Source organism: Rhinolophus ferrumequinum, chromosome 12 (assembly GCF_004115265.2).
Source record: "Rhinolophus ferrumequinum isolate MPI-CBG mRhiFer1 chromosome 12, mRhiFer1_v1.p, whole genome shotgun sequence".
Classification (NCBI taxonomy): domain Eukaryota; kingdom Metazoa; phylum Chordata; class Mammalia; order Chiroptera; family Rhinolophidae; genus Rhinolophus; species Rhinolophus ferrumequinum.
Window position 1 is genome coordinate 53,554,863 of NC_046295.1, and position 18,127 is coordinate 53,572,989.

An 18,127-nucleotide genomic window follows, 5' to 3' on the forward strand; every position below is an offset into this window, starting at 1 on the left:
CCAAATGGCCCAGTGCCCGCCTGGTACCCACAGGTTCTCAATGAGCTCAAGGATTTGATTCAGGGAAAAGATAAACTGATGGATTAGAAGTGGGTGGGGGCAGGTTATGACTCGGTAACTCCCAATAGTCCTAGAGGGTAAAGCCCCAACTCCTTCCGAGGACTCAGAAAGTCCTCCATGAACTCGCCTTCACACACCCCATGGCTGCACATCTTCCCACCTGCCTTCCACAAACCTCGAAACTGCAGCCACTCCAGGGCTACTCTCCTCACTTCTGAGGGTGGCACAGACTGTTTAGTTTACTCCCCTACAAAACCATCGCACGCCTTGCCCCCAGAGAGCGGCCCCCTCTGAGCTTCCTCAGGACACTGCTCAGCACTTGTGAAGCCACTGGAGGGTCCCCAGGCTACCACGCTGCTCACCACCTCTGAGGCTGCTAGTCTTTCAAAACTTGAGTCAAGTTTCAGCTCCGGGGAAGCTGTCCCTGCCTCCTCTTCCTTTGGAACCCAAGTGATCACGTCATTTCTGTGGGGACCTCCATCCCACGACCTGAAGTCTGAGACACTTCGGTGCCTGACCTGGGTCCACAGCTGCCTCCCAAGGTCTCAACTGTATCAGTGTCCTCAGTGCCTGACACAGGAACTGGCACAGGGGCCGCAAAATGCCTGCTGAATGGACAAAACTCTCCTGGAGCACTGCCACTTCATCCCCAAGTCACCTTATCTCTGTGGCTGACCTGTGAGGCCCTGGTGGTGATGTCAGACTGTACCCTCCTCTCACCTGTCTGAGGCCTGTCGCCCTCGGCCTGTGCTCAGAATCCCGTGCCCTTCATGGAGAGATGGACGCTAAGGCATCACTGGTTCTTTACCCCAAGGCTGATGATCAGTCTGTCCAAAGTGGGACTTCTCACTGTGCGACAAGGGCAAGTGGGAGAACAGACAACAGGGCCTGGGGGATGTGGGGTCACAGGAGACCCTGCTGAGGGACAAAGGGCCCTGCAACAGGGGTAGAGATGAACATGAGCCGTGTTTCTTCCAGGCTCGTGGTACCCACTGAGAACAACAAACCGACAGGAAGCAGGAAGGCCATGTGACAGGCACTCACTGCATTTTGCTATGGAAGAGCTTCTTTTCTTTGTAAAGCAACACACTGCTCACCTACCTTCTTGCAAAGGGAAACTTGAGGGGGATTTATAGCATTCCTGTTGCTCTGAGATCTCCCGGTTACCATGCCACGGCACAGGGAACGCATCCGGCAGCTCAGAGGAGGGAGGCAAGCGCCAGGGTCAGGGTCAGACCAGACTGTGACCTGCTGGCCTGCGCTTCCACGACACAAATGGGTCCATAAACTGCCAATCTCCCAGAATGGCAAGCGCCCCAGAGGCTCACAATCTCTCGCTGCAGAGCCAGACAAGAGGTCTCTGCATCGCCTATTGTCAAATTTGGGAGACCATGTGCTCCAACAGCCTCAAAGTCAGTCACTCAGGCTCTGCCCAGGCTGCTGCAGGACACGGAGGCTCCTTCAGGACTCAAAGCAAGAATAAGAGAGGGAAGAGAAGTATTAAGCGAGACCTGTGAAATTAGGAGCTTGGGGAAGGCTCCTGGGAAGAGGCCAGGAGGAGGTGACAGTGAGAATTGATGCAGGAGAGCACGGAGGTGTTAGAGGCGTTTTGGAGCCTGGAGTCCTCTGAGAGGGGTGCAGGGGGAGGTGTGGCTTGAGGAAGGCCTGGAAAGTCTGGATTTGGAACTTGGGCATCCAGAGAATCATCTGGTGACAGTGACAGTGAGGGATTTGGGAAGGACAGTGGGGGGCCGACATGTGGGCCCTTCCTAGGCCCTTGAAACTCTCCTACTGGGCATCCTTCCCCTTTCTGAGAGCTCCCCTGCAAGGGGGAAGGACAGTATGCTGTCGATACGAGGTACCAGGAACTCCAACAGCCACTTCTCTTTACCCACATGATACCCTTTAAAATACAACCCTCTAAATAATAGCCTTTAAAATATATTCAAACACATTTTCCTAAAAGTAGGTGCGGTGAAAAAAATGATGCTCCCTTTGGAAGCGGCTTCTGTAGAAAGATTCCCCCTGGAGAATCTAGTGCGACTTTAGCGCACAGACAGGTTTCCGGGGAGCTGAGGGGAAGCTGCAGACACCAAGTGTCACGTGCTGTGTGGAGCTTGGCACGACAGCGACAAGTCAGTGACAGAGGCAGCGGTAACCTCAGCCACACCCGATGCCCAGCCCACGGAGCCTGTTTGTGGGAGGTCGTGTCCCTGAGCCAAGTGGGCCCTCTGCGCTTCCAGTGTGCCCTACTTCTATTACTGCCACCAGCAGAGTAAGTTAGCACGACCGTCACCACAGATCACGCTGATGCCTTCACTTTGGAGACAGGGAAACTGAGGCCCAGAGGGGCCGGCCTTGCCCACACTCCTGCCAGCAGTCAGGGGAGCTGGGAGGAGCTCCTGCGTCCTCAGCTCGTGATTCCTCCCCAAGCCACATCACACCTTCCATCCCAGCCCTGTTCTATTTGGCCATTCAGTGATTTACAAGATTCTTGCTGTAGGAACACAGCTCAGTGAAGCTAAGGAGAGGAGCTCCTCACCTACATACCTCTACCCCCTGGAGTGGTGTGAAGATCAAAGGAGCATGGATGTGCTCAATATGCCAACATAAACACAAGCGTTATTGCTACTGGTATTGTTAATGGTTACAGTATTTTGCTCTCCTTTGGAAGGGGCGTGAGCATCAGGAAAAGGTTTGTTTTTTTTCTTCCAGTTTTAGAGATCAAGAGGTAAACGGGCATTATTTTTCAGCGGCAGGCAAGAAAGCACTTGCGTGGCTTATACCTGGCTTGCCCTTTTCTCCTGGAAAAGAAGCCAGGGTCCTTGGTAGGAAACTCTGAATGGTCCTTTCATAATTTTGAACTCTCAAATGAGCATGTGTGTTTGTTAGTACTTATAGAGATGGAACCACCCTTGTCAGGAGAGGAGATAATCGTCAAGCACGTCTCCCTGGCAGAGGCACTGTGTGTAATTAAAGACGATAATTATAGCCCCATGTCTGGTGTCAAACCCAGGGCTCTTTCTAGACATGAACAACTGCGCCTTTCTTGCCCTGTGTGCAAAAACACACAAAGCCCTTTGTGGATGGGAAGAGCCAGGCAGCTCTGTCTTGCAGCTAAGAGCAGCTTCTGTGAGCCAAGCCCTTTCTTTGGACGGTTTGACCTGGAAGCCTCATCCAGGAGAGTTGGGTCAGACACTCCATTCCAGTCTTGCCTCTTCAAGAGTTGGTCCTCTTCAGTCTTGCCTTGCTGCAGGATGAGACCAGGTGCCAGGGCCACTGAGGCAATAGGCAGTAAGCTCCAGCCAGCAGGAAGGAGGGCCAGCTGGCTGCAGGGACCACACGCTCACCGGCACACAGGGCTCCTCTTTCCCAGCGTCCACCAAGGAGCCAGAACACTGACTCAAGCAGTCAGCCGTTCACCTACACTTGCCCACTGAAGCCTCTGTACGTAAGAGGTCCTTTGAGCTCTGGGGGGGGTTCCTGTGACTCTTTATTCCCTGGCACCCTTTCTTGCAAGCCCTGGCTCCGGAGCACAGGCTCGGGCAGTGGAAGAAAGGGGCAGGAGACAGGGACTGATGTAATACAGAGAAACGAGCGCTGGGTGTGGAGACCCGAGACCTCAGCTCAGTCCCAGCACTGCCTGCTGGGTGATCCTGGGCAGGCTGCCTCCATTCTCTAGGGCTCAGTTTATCTTAAAAATAGAATAACGGCTGCCTCCAGGCTTGTTCTGAAGATGAAAAGTGATGATGTCTATCTAAGAAAGTGCTTTGTAGTCAGCAAACGGAGAAATAAATATAAACTGTTATGACAATAACCCCATACATATAACTGATAGCCAAGATCCTGGGGGTGGGGGTGGGGGAAACTAGAGAAAGGCCAAGTAATCTAACAATATTAATTAGAAATTTCCACAGACGCACAGATTTCCTGAAACAAAGACGTTTTCCTCACAATCTCCAGAGGGAAAAAGACATCACTTCCTGTAGACCGGGCCCTGGAGGCAGAGCTATGGACACCCCAGGTGGGGCTCCCGCAGGGAAGGAAGGCAGGGGGAGGGCTGCTTCGTTCTCCCCCACCCCTTACCCCGTGACTAGACACAGGTGACCACTCCTAAGGGTGCTAACCACTGCAAAGCCCAAGGTGGGGGTTCATGAGGGTGAGAAGGAGGCTCATTTATAGGTCTTGAACTCCCCACAAACAAGGGGACACTGGTTGCCGGAGGCCTAGCTTGGCAACCAACGGTCACTGAACCCCATGTGGTGACTGGAAGGAACCCTGAGCTAGGACTTCCCCTTGTCACCACTCACTGGGCAGTCCACCCCCACCCTATAACACAAGGGGGCGACTAGACAGCTCCCCAGTCTAGCATGGCTCCAAAATCCCCACTCTAAGATTTCCAGGAAGGGGAAAGGTTTTAACACCCAAGTTCAAGCTTTTTAACCAGCACCACACACAGTTCAGGTCCAAGGCAGCAGCCCTGGTTCTGCTAATGCCAGGATTTGGCATCAAGTCTGTCACAGACGCTGTGAGGCCTGAGGATTTAATGGAACCAAAGGCGATTCCACCTGAGTCCCAATCCCAGAGAGTCTGCCCTTCTGTTCGGGAGCCCAGCAAGCCCAGTGTGGGGCGTGGGGCTGGAGCCCCAAAAGGCAGCCCAGAGCTTTTTATGAGCACTGGGAGCCTTGGGAATTTACATCAAATCTTGGTCCAGCTGAAAATGAGTTTCAAGTCTACGGGGTAAACAGGCTGAGTACATTAGTAACAAATGACCCCTTCCTCCTACTTTCTGAGTGTAAATTATGAAAATAATGAAACCATCACCTAGTTTCCTCGGAGGCTCAATGTGACAGGGCTCCTTTGCGTGGCTGCCTGGGCTGCTCCAGAGGTGGGGCTGGGGTGAGGACAGGGGAGGGGTGGACGAGCCAAGGCCCCACGCGTGGGGTCTTTTCACAGTGCTAAGGCCCCCTCAGCAAGACACTTGTACTCTGTGGGGCCCGTCCTGCAGCTCCGCCTTCCAAGTCTACTTTTAGAGCTTTGGGCTGGGCCACAGCCCTGAATGCCTAGGTTCCCACCACGCTTTTGGGCCCAGTCACCAGGTGGAGTGTGTTCTAACCTTGGCCCCCACCCAAGCAGAGCAGACCACGCCCCCCGCTCCCCACAGCCCCCAGGTAATTTGCTTCTATGCCCACACCTGACATACCTTGTGGACAGCCTACAGTCACATGGTTACCTCCCACTACCATGGCCCTCCTGGGCTTAGGTCCAGGTGGACGCCACCTTCCAGCACAGCAGGAGCTGAACAGAAGCTGGCAAAGCCCCCTCCTCAGTGGGGAGAGGAACCTGGGGTGGGGCTGCCCCTCCTCCACCTTACCCAGCTCAGTACTGTCCCATCCCCCCAACCATCCTATCCCCACCCCCCAATAGCAGCTGGGCTCTGGATTAACTCTTTCCTTAGCAAAGACTCTCAACAGAAGCAGTTCTGAGCAAGGGAATGCAAAACAACACAGAAACAGGAAATAAAGCCCCAGAAAATGCCAAGGAAAGTGTGTGTGTGTGTGTGTGTGTGTGTGTGTGTGTGTGTGTTGGGGGAAGGGGCTGCTATCATTCACTAGTTGTTTTCAGTTCTCCTGGGTTCGGAAGTTGTTGCTAGGATGGCTCCTCCTGCACTTCAGGCTTCTGCTGTTTGTTATTGGAGAGGGCAGAAGCTGTCCCCCATGGATGCTAAACGGACGTCTGGCCCGTCGGCTACCAGGCCCCTCTCCACCATCCTCAGACCTTTCAGCCTAGGGTCTCCCCCTGCCCCTCTGACCACCTGACCTGCTCCTGCTTGGCCTTTGGAACACAGCTCCCAGGACGGGAGACATTCTCCCTGATGTCCCCAGGCAGTTGCTTGAGCCTCTCTCTACTCCTGCTTTCTCACCAGTAAAACGGAGACAATCCCATGCCTTAGGGAGCTCTGAGGGCAGGGTTCCTGGCTGAATGCTACCAGGCCCAGTTCTGATTTGAAGAACTGCAGAGTAGGGAAAACAGCAGGTCAGTGAGGTAGGACGAGTGCAGAAGGGCTTCAAGGGAAGGCGACCCCGAACCGTTGGGCCGCGCTGGGTGTAGAAGGGAAAGGCAGAGTATGAACAAAAGTACCAGGATGGAGCTGAGAGAGGAAAAAATCAACAGGAGACAAACTCCCCCTCCACCTCACTCTGTGCCGGCCAACTGGGGGGAGGGGAATGGAAAGGTCATGTGGAGTCGAACTGAAGGTTGGTTTGTCCTGTGAGGAAGATGAGGACTCAGGCGCCAGCTGGAAGGGGAGCCGGCGGGGAAGGTGGTGACACCAGGAGCCAAGGGAGGGTGACAGCACAAAGACTTGAAAGGACCCCAATCTGGTGATGAGATGCTGGAGAGGGTGGCTTCCTGGAAGGCTCTGTGGTTGGGGTTTGGGGTCACGAGTGTATAAGCCAGTGCCCAGAAGGCCAAGCAATGGAAGTGAAGCTATAGAAGTACACGCCAGCGTGCTTCAGTTCTTGGGGAATTAAATTCTTAGGGAAGAGCATACTGATCATTTGCACAACACTTCACCAAAACAAGTAAATTCTGACATTCTTCACCATGAAGTTCTGGGCTGACATCTCCAATACTGGGCACCGACAGTCTGGGAGGGCAAGAGTTCCCAGCCCTGAGGTCCCTGCCCGTCAGGGGCCCCCAGTGCAGCACATAAATTAGGATGTAGCAAGGTAAGTGCTGGATCAGCATGACCGTACAAAGAGGGATTGTGGCAGCTGGAATAGGGAGCCCCAACAAAGAGGACCCTCCTCCAGTGCGTCATTTTCTAGGTTGCCAGGGACAATTACAAGCCTGCCTTCTGGAAGGGAGAGAGAAGTGGCATTTTATTTATTTATACTCACGCTGCCTATTTTGAAAAAGGACCAGAAGAGGCAGTGTACCACATCAAAACACACGGGCCAAGCCAACTGAAAGACAGCTGAAAGGTAGGATGGTGCAAAGGAAGGAAGAGGGAGGTAGGGGGCGCGGGGAAGAGGAGGACTGAACTTGAGGCACCTGCCAAGGTACCACACAGGTGGAAAGACTTTGCATCAAAAAAATGCAAACCTGTTGTTACTCAGCATCTCTCCCTTGCACAGCCAGGCAGAGACCTCGTAGAGGGTGAGGGGAGGACGGGGCACAGTTCCCATCAGCCTCCATGACTCAGCTTTCTCATCTGCAAAATGGAAAGGAACCCGCTGCTTCCTCCCAGAGCCTGAGGCAGATTCCCAGCATAATCTACAACAAGAGTCTTTTAAATACAGCCCTCTGTCATCATTATAAACTTCCAGAAAGCCAGCTGGAGCCCTTGTTAGAGGAGGGTACTAATTAATTAGTCAAATAATAGGGTGTGGGGCAAAGCACTGCATCTCCTTCAGGCTTCTGGAGCAGCAGAGCTGTGGCTGGCCATCTCCTCGGACAGCCTGGCACACCAGCTCCTCTCCCTGGGATGGCCCCCAGGCCACTGGAGCACCTGGACCCTCCTCTGACCCACACACACAAATGCAAAGCTGCCAACACCTGAACCCATCAACTCCTGCCCCAAGAACCTTCCTTCCCCTGTTTGGATACGACAGTCCCCGTCAGGTACCTCTGACACTCACCCTCCCCTTCACCAGGATCCCAGCTTCTCCCACCTCTCACCCACTGCAACCCAAGGCTGGCAAGCTCTCCCCCCGCCACCACCCGCTCCTGCCTGCAGCACCTTAAAGCCTCAGCCCCGGCCCAGATGACTGTCGTAGCCACAGAGCCACAGAACCAGTCTCCCTGCCTCTTGCTTCTCTCTTTGCTCTAATCCATCCTACACACCCAGGCAGGCACAACTTCCTCAACAACTTCCTAACCGTGTCACACCCTGGCTCAGGAATGGGTGATGCTTCCCCACAGCCTCCATGCGCTGCCCTCCACACAAGGTGCTGTTAGGTCGGTGAGGATGCCAGGAGCGGTGCTGCCCATTGACCTGAGTCTCCCTGAGCCCGTTTCTGGACAGGCATTTCCATCGATTTCTGGGCCTTCAGATCTCTTAATGTCTCTCTGGGATTCTGAAAGGCAAGGGGCAGGGATCCCAGGGAGGTGAGCTCCTCTAGTTCACATTCCCGTTCCTTTCTTTCTTTCTACCGTTGGCAGAATGCCCATTTCTCCCGGCTGCCAGGAAAGTGAAGGAGTTAGGGGCTGTGTTCCTGGGGGTCTGGACCTTGCTGCCAAGTGCTCAGCAGGATATCGCAGTCACACCTAGGAGGCTGGGTGCCAGTACACAGAACAGTGCTTGCTGCTCTGGGGAAATCCATGACGACCCCCAGTCTGTGCTCTTGCATGGAGGCCAAGAAGAAAGAATGCGGCTGCCAGAAGACGACAGCACTGAGATCTTCCTACCTTATGGGGACAAGTCTCCACTCTGTTCGTGACTTGGAGAAAGCCCCTGACTTCCAGGCCTCTAAGTGACCATCGGCTGCAGTGTCTGGGATACAGACCTCCTGGTACCAGACTTCCCAGGACTGAGTTCCCGGGAATCACGGTTATGCAGCACCTCCCGCTCGATCGGGCACCCGGAGTGTAAGCTTCACAACAGGGACTTTGTTTTGTTCCCTGCTCACCCCCTGGAGCACAGAAGAGCACTAGCACGCGGCAGACCGGTCGCAAACACCCACCCCATGAATGAACGCATCACTTTGTTCCCTGACTACCGCCCTGTAAGGTCAGGCCAGTGGGCCACGGCAACAGGGGACAAGTTGTTTACAGTGAGTGGTTGTGTACTGTCTGCTTCCTTTTCTTTCACTCATCCTCCATATACACCTGTATTCCTGGGCTCATGTATTCAACTGGTGAATCCTTCCTGGGTCCAAAGAGGACACGGAGATGGGCAGGACCCAGTCCCTTCCTCAAGGAGCTCTCAGCCAGGGAGGGAGCGGCAACAGGAAGCACAAGCAGATGCCCCATGCAGCCACCAGGTGGAGACAGGACTGGTCGCCAAGACTGATGGAGCAAGGCAGCAAGGCACCCACCCAGGCACCGAGGCCTCCTGCCTGACTCCCACCCAGAGGCCAAGCCACCTCCTGCCCCACCTCCCATTCATTTAGCAACCGGCTGAACTCGATCTTTCCAGATCTGGCAATCCTCAGCGGAGGATGGGGTATCTGTGGGCTCCTGAGGGGGCCACAGCACCTCTGTCCACCAGTCCTGGGTACTTGGAATTAATCAATACACTCATGTAGTCAACAACTATTTACTGAGCACCTACTTTCTGCCATGTACTACTTTAGGTACTGAAGTTCCAGCAGGGAACAGACACTATTGCCCTGCGAAGCCCACAGCTTAGTGGCAGACAGACTAAACAAGATAAAGTGTAAGTAAAATATACGGTGTGCTACATAGTAGTGAGCAGTGTGAAGGAAGAAAGTCAAGCAGAGAAGGGGGAGGATGTGCTGGGGGTGGGCTGAAATTTAGGATAAACAGCCAGGGAAGTCCTTGCTGAGAAAGCCATTTTGAGTTAAGACCTCAAGTGTGGCTTTGCTCAATGCCACCTTCTCTGTGTAGCCCACACGAGCCTGCAGGAGGCTGTACCACCCCTTCCTTCTGTTCTTTCTCCAGTGTCACTCTTCTTGGCTTGTTTTATACTGCAGACATCAGTGCTTGTCGGGGCCTTGTCAACCTCCCCCCGTGACGGGGGCAGCCGGGGGACAGGAACTGGACATCTGGCACACAGGAGGTATGCGTCAATGACTATCCAGCTTTCCATGGCCTAGTCCAGTCCTGTTGCAACTTCCCTGAAAAGCTGGACAAGCTCCGTATCAAGGGTCCATGGGGTGAGAGAACAGGAAGTGATTGCCAGCTTCCGGCCCACTGGTCACCATGGAAACCCAGGCTTCATGTTCTCCTCCCCAATTGCTGCTCTCCCCTCCTGACTTCCCTGGGCCTGGAGCTCAGTAAGTAAGCACCACCAGACTGGGTGTGTGAGCCATGCTATTTCTCAAGATTAGGAAAGTCATCGGGTGACTAATATAAAATCTATTTACATTTGATTATCTTCTTCCTGTCCGGTAGGTAAGTCATTCTGGTAAATGATAGAGTAGCTAGGGAACTCTACATAGTCCATGACCAAGCCGTTTATCTGCCAGGAAGGTGTAAGGGCAGGTTTCAAAACAAGGCTGAGGAGCCATAGGTTAGAAGTCAGGAGACTCGCTCTGCGGCTTTGCTGCTGTGTAACCTCGGCCGGCTTGTACTTGGCCTCTCGGGGCCTCAGGCACAAAGGTACTGGGTGGAAAGGGCTGCTCTTCAAAACAGTTCCATCCCCCAGCCAGGGGAGAGCTGTGACCACCAGGACAGGCTGAAGCCTGGGGCGACTTGGGGAGACCAGGAAGGGGCATGGGGCCTGCAGAGGGTGAGAGGCAGCCTGGCTGAAGGGGAGTGAAAGAGCGTGGGGATGGGTCGGGGAGCAGAGCTGCACAGAGGACACTGGATAAGGAAGCGGCGAGTGCACGGACATTCTGGGAGCAGAGTCGACGGGCACTGTAGAGCTGGGAAGGGCCTGGACTCAGGGGCCCAGACAGAAAGGAACTTGACTCTCCCAGCTATGAGGACAGGAGCACGGCAGAGCCTCGAACCAGGGGGCAGAGATGATGGAGAACACAAGAGGAAGGTGGAAATCTCAGGTAGGGTGGCCAGAGATGGCCTCGCTGACACACGGTTAGGACTCAAAGACCGCCCCCTTCTTTGAGAAGCATTCAGGGGCTTTATTCCAGAATTCAAGAACAGCAGCTCCAGGAAGAGCCTCTGGAGCCTGTCTATCCAGAAGGGTGTAAACCTCCAGTTCCTAGCCCTCTGTCCTGATGAAGAGGGCAGCACGTAGGCTCCTGGGAGAGTGCCAGGACCGGCTCTTCCTCACAACCTGGCAAGACCTGGGCTGGTGACACGTGGAAGTTAGGGGAAGCGGGGGCCAGATGAGGTGCAGTCCTGACCAGGACAGCTGGAGAAGCCCAATGCGACCACAGAAGCAGGGAACCTAAGGGTTTATGAAGACCTTCATGGTACCTAGGGAAGAAGGCAAAATCTGATTTTTCAGATGAGGGAACTGAGGCCCAGAGAGGGAAAGCAACCTGCCTCAGGACACACAGCAGACCAGGACAGAGCCAGAGCTAGAACCCACATTTCCTGCCTCCTTCCTCCCCAAATAGGCCAGAATTGGAACACAGAACTGGACTTGAACATGGTACCCACCACCATTCTCTCAGAAAGCCTGCTGCTGCTAGAAGAGGCCGTGAGGAAGACGAGAAAATACAAAAGGATATGCGCCACCCCCGACCCCCACCTTTAAAATCGGTGACTGGTTCTACGTGGTCATGCCTACTACCTAGCACAAAGGGTTAAAAAGGGCAGAACACAGTTGTGAGCAAGGAAAACAGCCACCTCAGGACAGCGGGTTCTGTGTGAAATGACTTTCTTTTAATTTCCTCTTATTATGCTATAAAGTTGATTTAATAATAAAAACAGGCTAAAGACTTTTTAATGTATAACAGCTTATACGATTAAAAATTATGGGAAAATGCTTTCAATTAATGTGTGTGTGATTCACCCTGTGAGATGACACTTTGAACAATTTTATAAGGGATGTTGGGGGTGGGGTCACACATAAAAAGGGGGCCTAAGTAACTGTAAAATTCCCAGTTATTCCTGCAGCTCTTCCGGGAGTACAGGACAGATGTGAGTGTTTTAGCTGCAAGCCAGGGCTCCAGAAGCGCTGCTTTTCCTGGTTTTGCCACTTAACATTTCAGAGTCTCAGTATTCCCAGCTATAAAATAGGGCTGACAGAAGTACCTACATCTCTCAGGCTCCTTGTGAGGATGACCTGAGCTAATCACGGAAAGCGCTTGCAGCAGTGCCTGGCACACAGAGAAGCCCTCTGCAGGCACTAACGACCACCATCCCCATCCCCATTACCACCTTGGGTACGTCTAAGAATTTCTGGGGAGAAAGGATCCCCGCTGAGAATATTCTGTGCCTTTAGGCGAACTAGGGCTTCGTGATCCAAACAATCTTTACAAGCTCTCGTCCCATGTGCTCTTCCTATCATCCTATCAAAAGCCTCATCTCCCACCACTCCTCTCCTACCAAAAGGTCTCACACCCCCATGCCTTTGCTTGAGCTCTTCCCTCTGCCTGGATTACCAGACCAGCTCTCATCACCTCCATGTCCCACCTGCCACCCCACCTGGATTGTCCAAACTGGAAGCCTCTGAACTCCCGGAGAGTCACCCGCTCACGTCCGTGCAACAACCACTGACCACCAGGGTCCATCCTGTTTTCCTGCTGCATGGACATTCCTGGGGGCAGTGACGGCATCTGCCCGGGCCAAGGTGACCAAGTGTACTGAACAGGGCCAGAGGGCCTCCTGCTTCACTGTCCTGCTGGTTTGGCCACCCACCTCCAGGTGGGCAGAGGCTCCCCTACAGGAACTGGCCAGAGAATTCAACAGAACTAAATACCAAGTGAAGGACCAACAGGCCCTCTGCCCCCAGTGAGAATTTCACGCACATGTTCTTCCACCCGAGACTCAGGTCAACGGTGTGTGCCCTGTTTCACCAGAAGGACACTGCAGCCCTCAACAGGCTACACTTCCTGACCCACCCAGGCGCCCTCGTGGGCCTGACGCAGAGCCCAGTGCCCTTGGCACCCATCAGCAAGGTCTCTATGCATCGGACGCCCCCGAGCCCGTGATGGACACTTGGGGACGAGACAAAGAGTGAGCTGTGAGGCAGGGCTTTGGAGGAAGGCGGCCTGGCTCTACGGACCTGGGGACATCAAGTACATAGACACCGGGGCAGGCAGGAAACCCAGAAGCGCTCTCATTCTTCCTCTTCAGTTAATACACGAGGAAACTGAGGCCCAGATGGCATGAAAAAGGCCAAGACCAGAATCTGACCTCGAAAGGTGAGCCAAGCAAGATGAAAAGGGGAGCTAGGACTAAAGAGTTAGCACGAGCCGGGCTGGCACTGAGAAAGGAAGCCGCTGGCCCTAAGCAGACCTTGTCCTCTTCAGAGTCGATCTCAGGTGCTCCATTTGAGGGCTGGTCCTGGATGTCTAACGATGAGACAGCACACAGTGAATCATGACACCTTGCAGCTCAAGGTTGACACAGAGTTCAGAGGTCACCTGAGCCAACCGTCCACCTGAGACTTAGCTCCCTTTATGTCCTCTCCCAATACTGGCTGTCTCGCCTCTGCTTGGATACCTTTAGGGATGAGCAACTCGCTGCCATACTGGACAGCTTCATTATTTATTCAGTGGGTTGAAAAAAATCCTCAAAAGGACTATGACTTTCTGAGCCTCAGTTTCCCTACCTGTAAAAAGGAAAGCTTGAACTGGATCACTGACTTACCACCTGGGTTCCACAGAGCCCTCTGGTTTTACGGAGGTAACTCTGGAGCCGCTGCTGGAGTGAACGAGGCAATGGGGGCAGGCAGTGAGGCCCAGGCCCTGCACGAGCATCTAGGCTGTGAGGCTCTGTGGAAAGCTAGCTGAGCCTCCACCAGGGAGCCAGAACCTAATTCCTGCGGGTGACATGAAGGGGAGTCTGTGGAGAGGTAAGTAGAGGCAGACAAAGGGGAGGGGGTGGGAGGAGCCCCTGGGGAAACAGGCGTGCTTCTCCACACCCTCCATCCCAGCCACAGCCCACAGGCCTGGGCCAAGTTCTCGGTTCACAAAAGCACACCTCCCAAAGTCTCCCACCACCTGCTGCATGGAGTCGAGACCACATAGCACAAAATCTCATCCGTTAATCACAGGCATGTCAGCTATGCTAGGGAGTCTGAAAATCAAGCTGCAGCACACCAGGATGGGCTGGGGCCTGGAGAGAATGTTCTGCACGGTGGTTAAAACAGGGCCTCAGCCGCCAGTCCCACAACTGACTACCCAATTGGGTTGCCTAGCATGGGTTACTTAACCTTTCTGCCTCGGTTTCTTCATCAGTACAATGGGCACCTCCAAGGGTGATGCTTTGCAGCTGCCTCCACTGCTGCTGCTGTTTTTACTGACCCATCATTCCATAAATAGGTCAAAACAGAGGCACAGAATGTGCTGTCCAAGGTCAAAAAGCCACTTGGCACTGACTGCACACCCTAAGGTGACTGCTTTGCAGGGGGAAACTTTGCAGCAGTCATTCAGGTAACAAGTGGCCGTCCTAGGTCTGCTTGACTCCAGCCTGGGCTCCTTCCTTCTGCACGACACAGAGAAACACACCATCTCAGCCAGAGAGGGCAGGCTCTGCCTGGCAGGTTATTCTTATGCACAAAACATGCCTGCCCTCTTATTAAAAGTTTCATGTACACATACACTTAAGTGTTACAGCATCCAAAAAACGTCACCCTAAAAGGATGAGCGTAACTTTTCCTGTGCCAGTCCCCTGCCCCACTGCCATCACCAGCACCCATCTCTGTCCCCCACCTCCTTCTCCTATTAGCTCGGTGAGCTGCTTCCTGGAACATTTATGGACCCAGCCCCCATCCCTGTCATCAGCTGCTGGTGACGTTATACACAAAGAATTCCCAGTCAAAGGGAGCCGGGCAAGGTCATTACAACCAGAAAGCAGTCTGTTAAATCACCTATTTCCTTAAAAACACAAAAGGTGGGTAAATTTGGACATAGCCTCCCCGCTAGGAAAAAGGCCCAGAGTAGCAAATACAAGGATGCTTCTTTGGAAAGAGAACACATAGTGATCTTAACAGGCACCTGCTGAATTCAAACTGCCCTGCCTTGGGCCTGGTCCCCGTGGGTATGCCTCATTAAAAAGCCAAAGTCCCACATGGCCATTCTGCCCAGCTAAGTGGCTACTCAATGCTGAGGTCCCCGGCAGCATCCAGGAGGAACCCCGCTCCATTCCAAAGGTGCCCGACAGCGGCAGGGCCTCCACAAAGGCTCCCAGCAGATGTCCCCTCCCCACCTCCCTTCAGCCCCCAATCCCACGTTCTGGAGATGCTGTTCTGAGCCCCTCACTTTTACTTGTGTGACCCCAGGGAACGGACTTGTCCTCAGTTTCCCTCACCTATAAAATGAGACACCTCCTCCTTTTGCAGGGACATGGTGAGGCGTGTATGTCAAAGGGCCCAGGACAGAGCCTGGGAGCCAGCCTCAGATGGCTCCTGCCATTTCCTCGTGTCCCGGATACCCCAGCATCAAACACAAACACTACACTTCCTTCAGTGCTCCTCCCCAAAGACTGCCCTGCCAAGCGCCGGCCACACTTGGCAGTCTGCCTCCAATTTACTATGTGTCCTTGAACAAGTCCCTCGTCTTCCCTAACCTCAGTTTCCCCATCTGTAAAATGGGGTCGTTGGGTTTAGATGAGCTTGAAGATCCTTTGCTACCACAACGTCTGAATGTGCCAGTGTCCCCAAGTCACTCCGGTAACCAGTACTCCTTTAAGCCCAGGCTGATGCCTGCTGGACGCAAGACTGGCCGGAACTGCGGGGCCGTAGCTCATTGCCAGCCTCTGGTGCTGCCACAGCTGGTGTTTCACAGTGGAGCAATGGGATGTGATGACAGGAGAGGACGTTACCGCCTCCTGAGGTGAGGACTCCACCAGCAGATCTGGTTCCCTGAGTCACTGGAGAAGAGCAGGCTGCCCCTCCCTCAGGACCCCAGCCCCAAATGCACCCTCAGCTCTCGGCTACTTGCTGCCCACAGAAGCTGCTTTGCCAGGAGAGATTAGGGAGATGGGAGCGAGTGTGAGCCGCAGCCCTCTAGAAGTTTGGCCCGAGTCTCTGGTCAACTACTCCCTGGCCCTTCCCAGTGTGGCCGGGTGTTCTGGAGGCCACACAGATGGCCAGAGAATCGCTTCCCACGAACAGGAGGAGCGGGAGGCAGAGTTCTGGAAGCAGGGCGTGGACTCGCACCCAGACCCTTCAGCCAGTGTCCTACGCGGCCTCCACAGCCCTGCCGGCTTACATTCCACATGGGCCCAGCACATACTAAGTGCCTAGTAAATGTCCTTCCTTTCCCTCCCTTCTTGCAACTCAGGAGGAATCAAGAAAAAGTGCTCAAAGGCATGAACTCCAAACAAACAAACAATAAGAGGGACACAGAAGGAGCCATCTGTATCCCAAAGACATAAAGGGCACCCATTCAATAGGCCTCAAAATTAGGGGTGGCTCCCCCATGCTCCTGGTCACCCTCCTGCACTCTTCAGCACTTTACACTCCTGCCTCTGAGGAGCCGGAGGGGGCCAACCCACACAGGGCCTCTTCTGTCTCTGGCCCCCAGCAGCACCCATGGGGGGGTAGGAGAGTGGGTTTCTCCGGTGCTAGCATTTCCCCACCCCCCACCCTACCCCACCCCAGATCTGTCCCCAGAGGGCTGATAGCTGATAACTCTGAGAGCTGATAACCACTCATTCTTTAAAGATGGTCCAGGCATTATCCTGGCAAAAAGAGGGCCTCAGGATACTACACACCCAGCCACATTCTTCTGGGCCGCATACAATTGCTTTGACAAGGTTCTGTCTTCTTGAAGGGCCAACAGGAAAACAGCCACAGGGGGAACTCTCGGTGTTTCCATCAACATGCTTGGTAGACCAGGACACTTTCTGCTGCTTCCAGCCCCAAAACAAAGATTTCCTATGGGGCCAAGGATCCAGTCTGTCTCCTTCAACTAGGTAAGGACAGCCAGGTGACCCGGCCTGCTATGTTTTTGCCCTGGCTGCTAGGAGGCTCCAAGTTCAGTTTCTATCTCAAATGCTATATGTTTCTTCAGTCAGAAATTCCTGATAGAATGTTACCCCCTTTTCTCCCCATTGAATTCATTGTCCCTGTCTTGGTTCACTGTGCTTGGTACCCTGGTGTCTGAACCTGCACTGTCCCTGCCAGGTTCTTCCCGAAGATGTAGGTAGAACACGAACTGGTAAAACTGGGGTGAAGATTCCACATGGTGCTGCCTTCCAACCAGCACCTTGAAAGCACAAACCCTCCCCTGCTGAGGTTGGCTGGGGTCTGCCCTCCTGTTCACCTCCCTGCTGAGCGGAGCGCCCCATGCGGTGCTTCTGCTTACCTGTCATGATCCTCTGGGCCTCGTAAGGCTCCATGTACCCCGCGCTCTCCCCCTTCCCTGCTTTGCTCTTGAGATCATTCTTGGCGTCGAAGGGATCTGAGTAGTCGTCAGCGATAATCACCTGCAGGAAGGAAGATGGCAGGGTGAGTCCACCGTTGGCTTTCTGCTTCACTTCTGTTCACAGCCAGGCTTTGCTCCAACACACAGAAACCGAGCCTGCGCCATACCGGCAAGGAGGCGGAGGGGGAGGCAGGAACACGACGGGGGGGACCCTCAGAAAGCTCCAATTCTTACAGGGGTGACAAAGGGACCCAGGCCGGCCGTGCCCCGCTGCAAGAGCGGGGCTGCGGAGACTGCGTGCTGTGTGGGCTGCTCTGGGCACAGGAAGTGAGAGCAGAAGGGCATGTGGGGAGAGGAGCACAGAGGCAAGAACCTGGAGGGTGTCTGTGGGGAATGTGAGTTGCTCAATTTAATGGAATGGAAATGGAGGAAAGTTGGAAAGGAGATCGCAGAAAGCCTGGAAACGCTGACAAGCTCCCGGTGCTGGCTGAGGCATAGAAGAGCTTGTCTAGAGATGATTATGTTCAGCGTTCCATTCTCCCCAAATCTGGAACACAATCACGCCTTGGGTAATCAGACAACAATTTGGTGAGATCAACGCACTGCAAAGACTATTGTGGCCCCAGATGGGCCCAGTGAAAACGCAAAAGCAGCTCAGGGATGGACGGAGAGACTGCCAGGGCCAGAAACGAAGGGCCTTGGAAGCAGAAGATCGGAAGAGCCTTCTACAACAGATGGGGAAGCTGAGGTCCAGAGGGGCGAGGAGCTTGACCAAGACCCGTGGCCAGACCCTCTGCTCCCGGAGCCCTTCCTAGCCTCCTTGTCTGCATCCAGAAAACAGCAAAATTCACAACAAATAGACAGTTACCCGTGGGTATAGACAGTGGGGGCAGGGAGGGGAGTCCCATGAGAACGTGAGAAGCTGGGATGGGAAC

The 18,127-nt window shown here is 54.0% G+C and overlaps 1 protein-coding gene across 2 annotated transcripts in view; it reads right to left on the minus strand.

Annotated features, from left to right (window-relative positions):
- SHB (SH2 domain containing adaptor protein B) overlaps positions 1-18,127 on the minus strand; it is a 133,700-nt gene that overhangs the window by 71,007 nt on the left and 44,566 nt on the right. For both annotated transcript variants that reach the window (XM_033123441.1, XM_033123440.1), the window contains exon 2: positions 17,133-17,253. In XM_033123441.1, the coding sequence (XP_032979332.1) occupies positions 17,133-17,253 (121 nt within the window). The remainder of the gene's footprint in view (positions 1-17,132; positions 17,254-18,127) is intronic.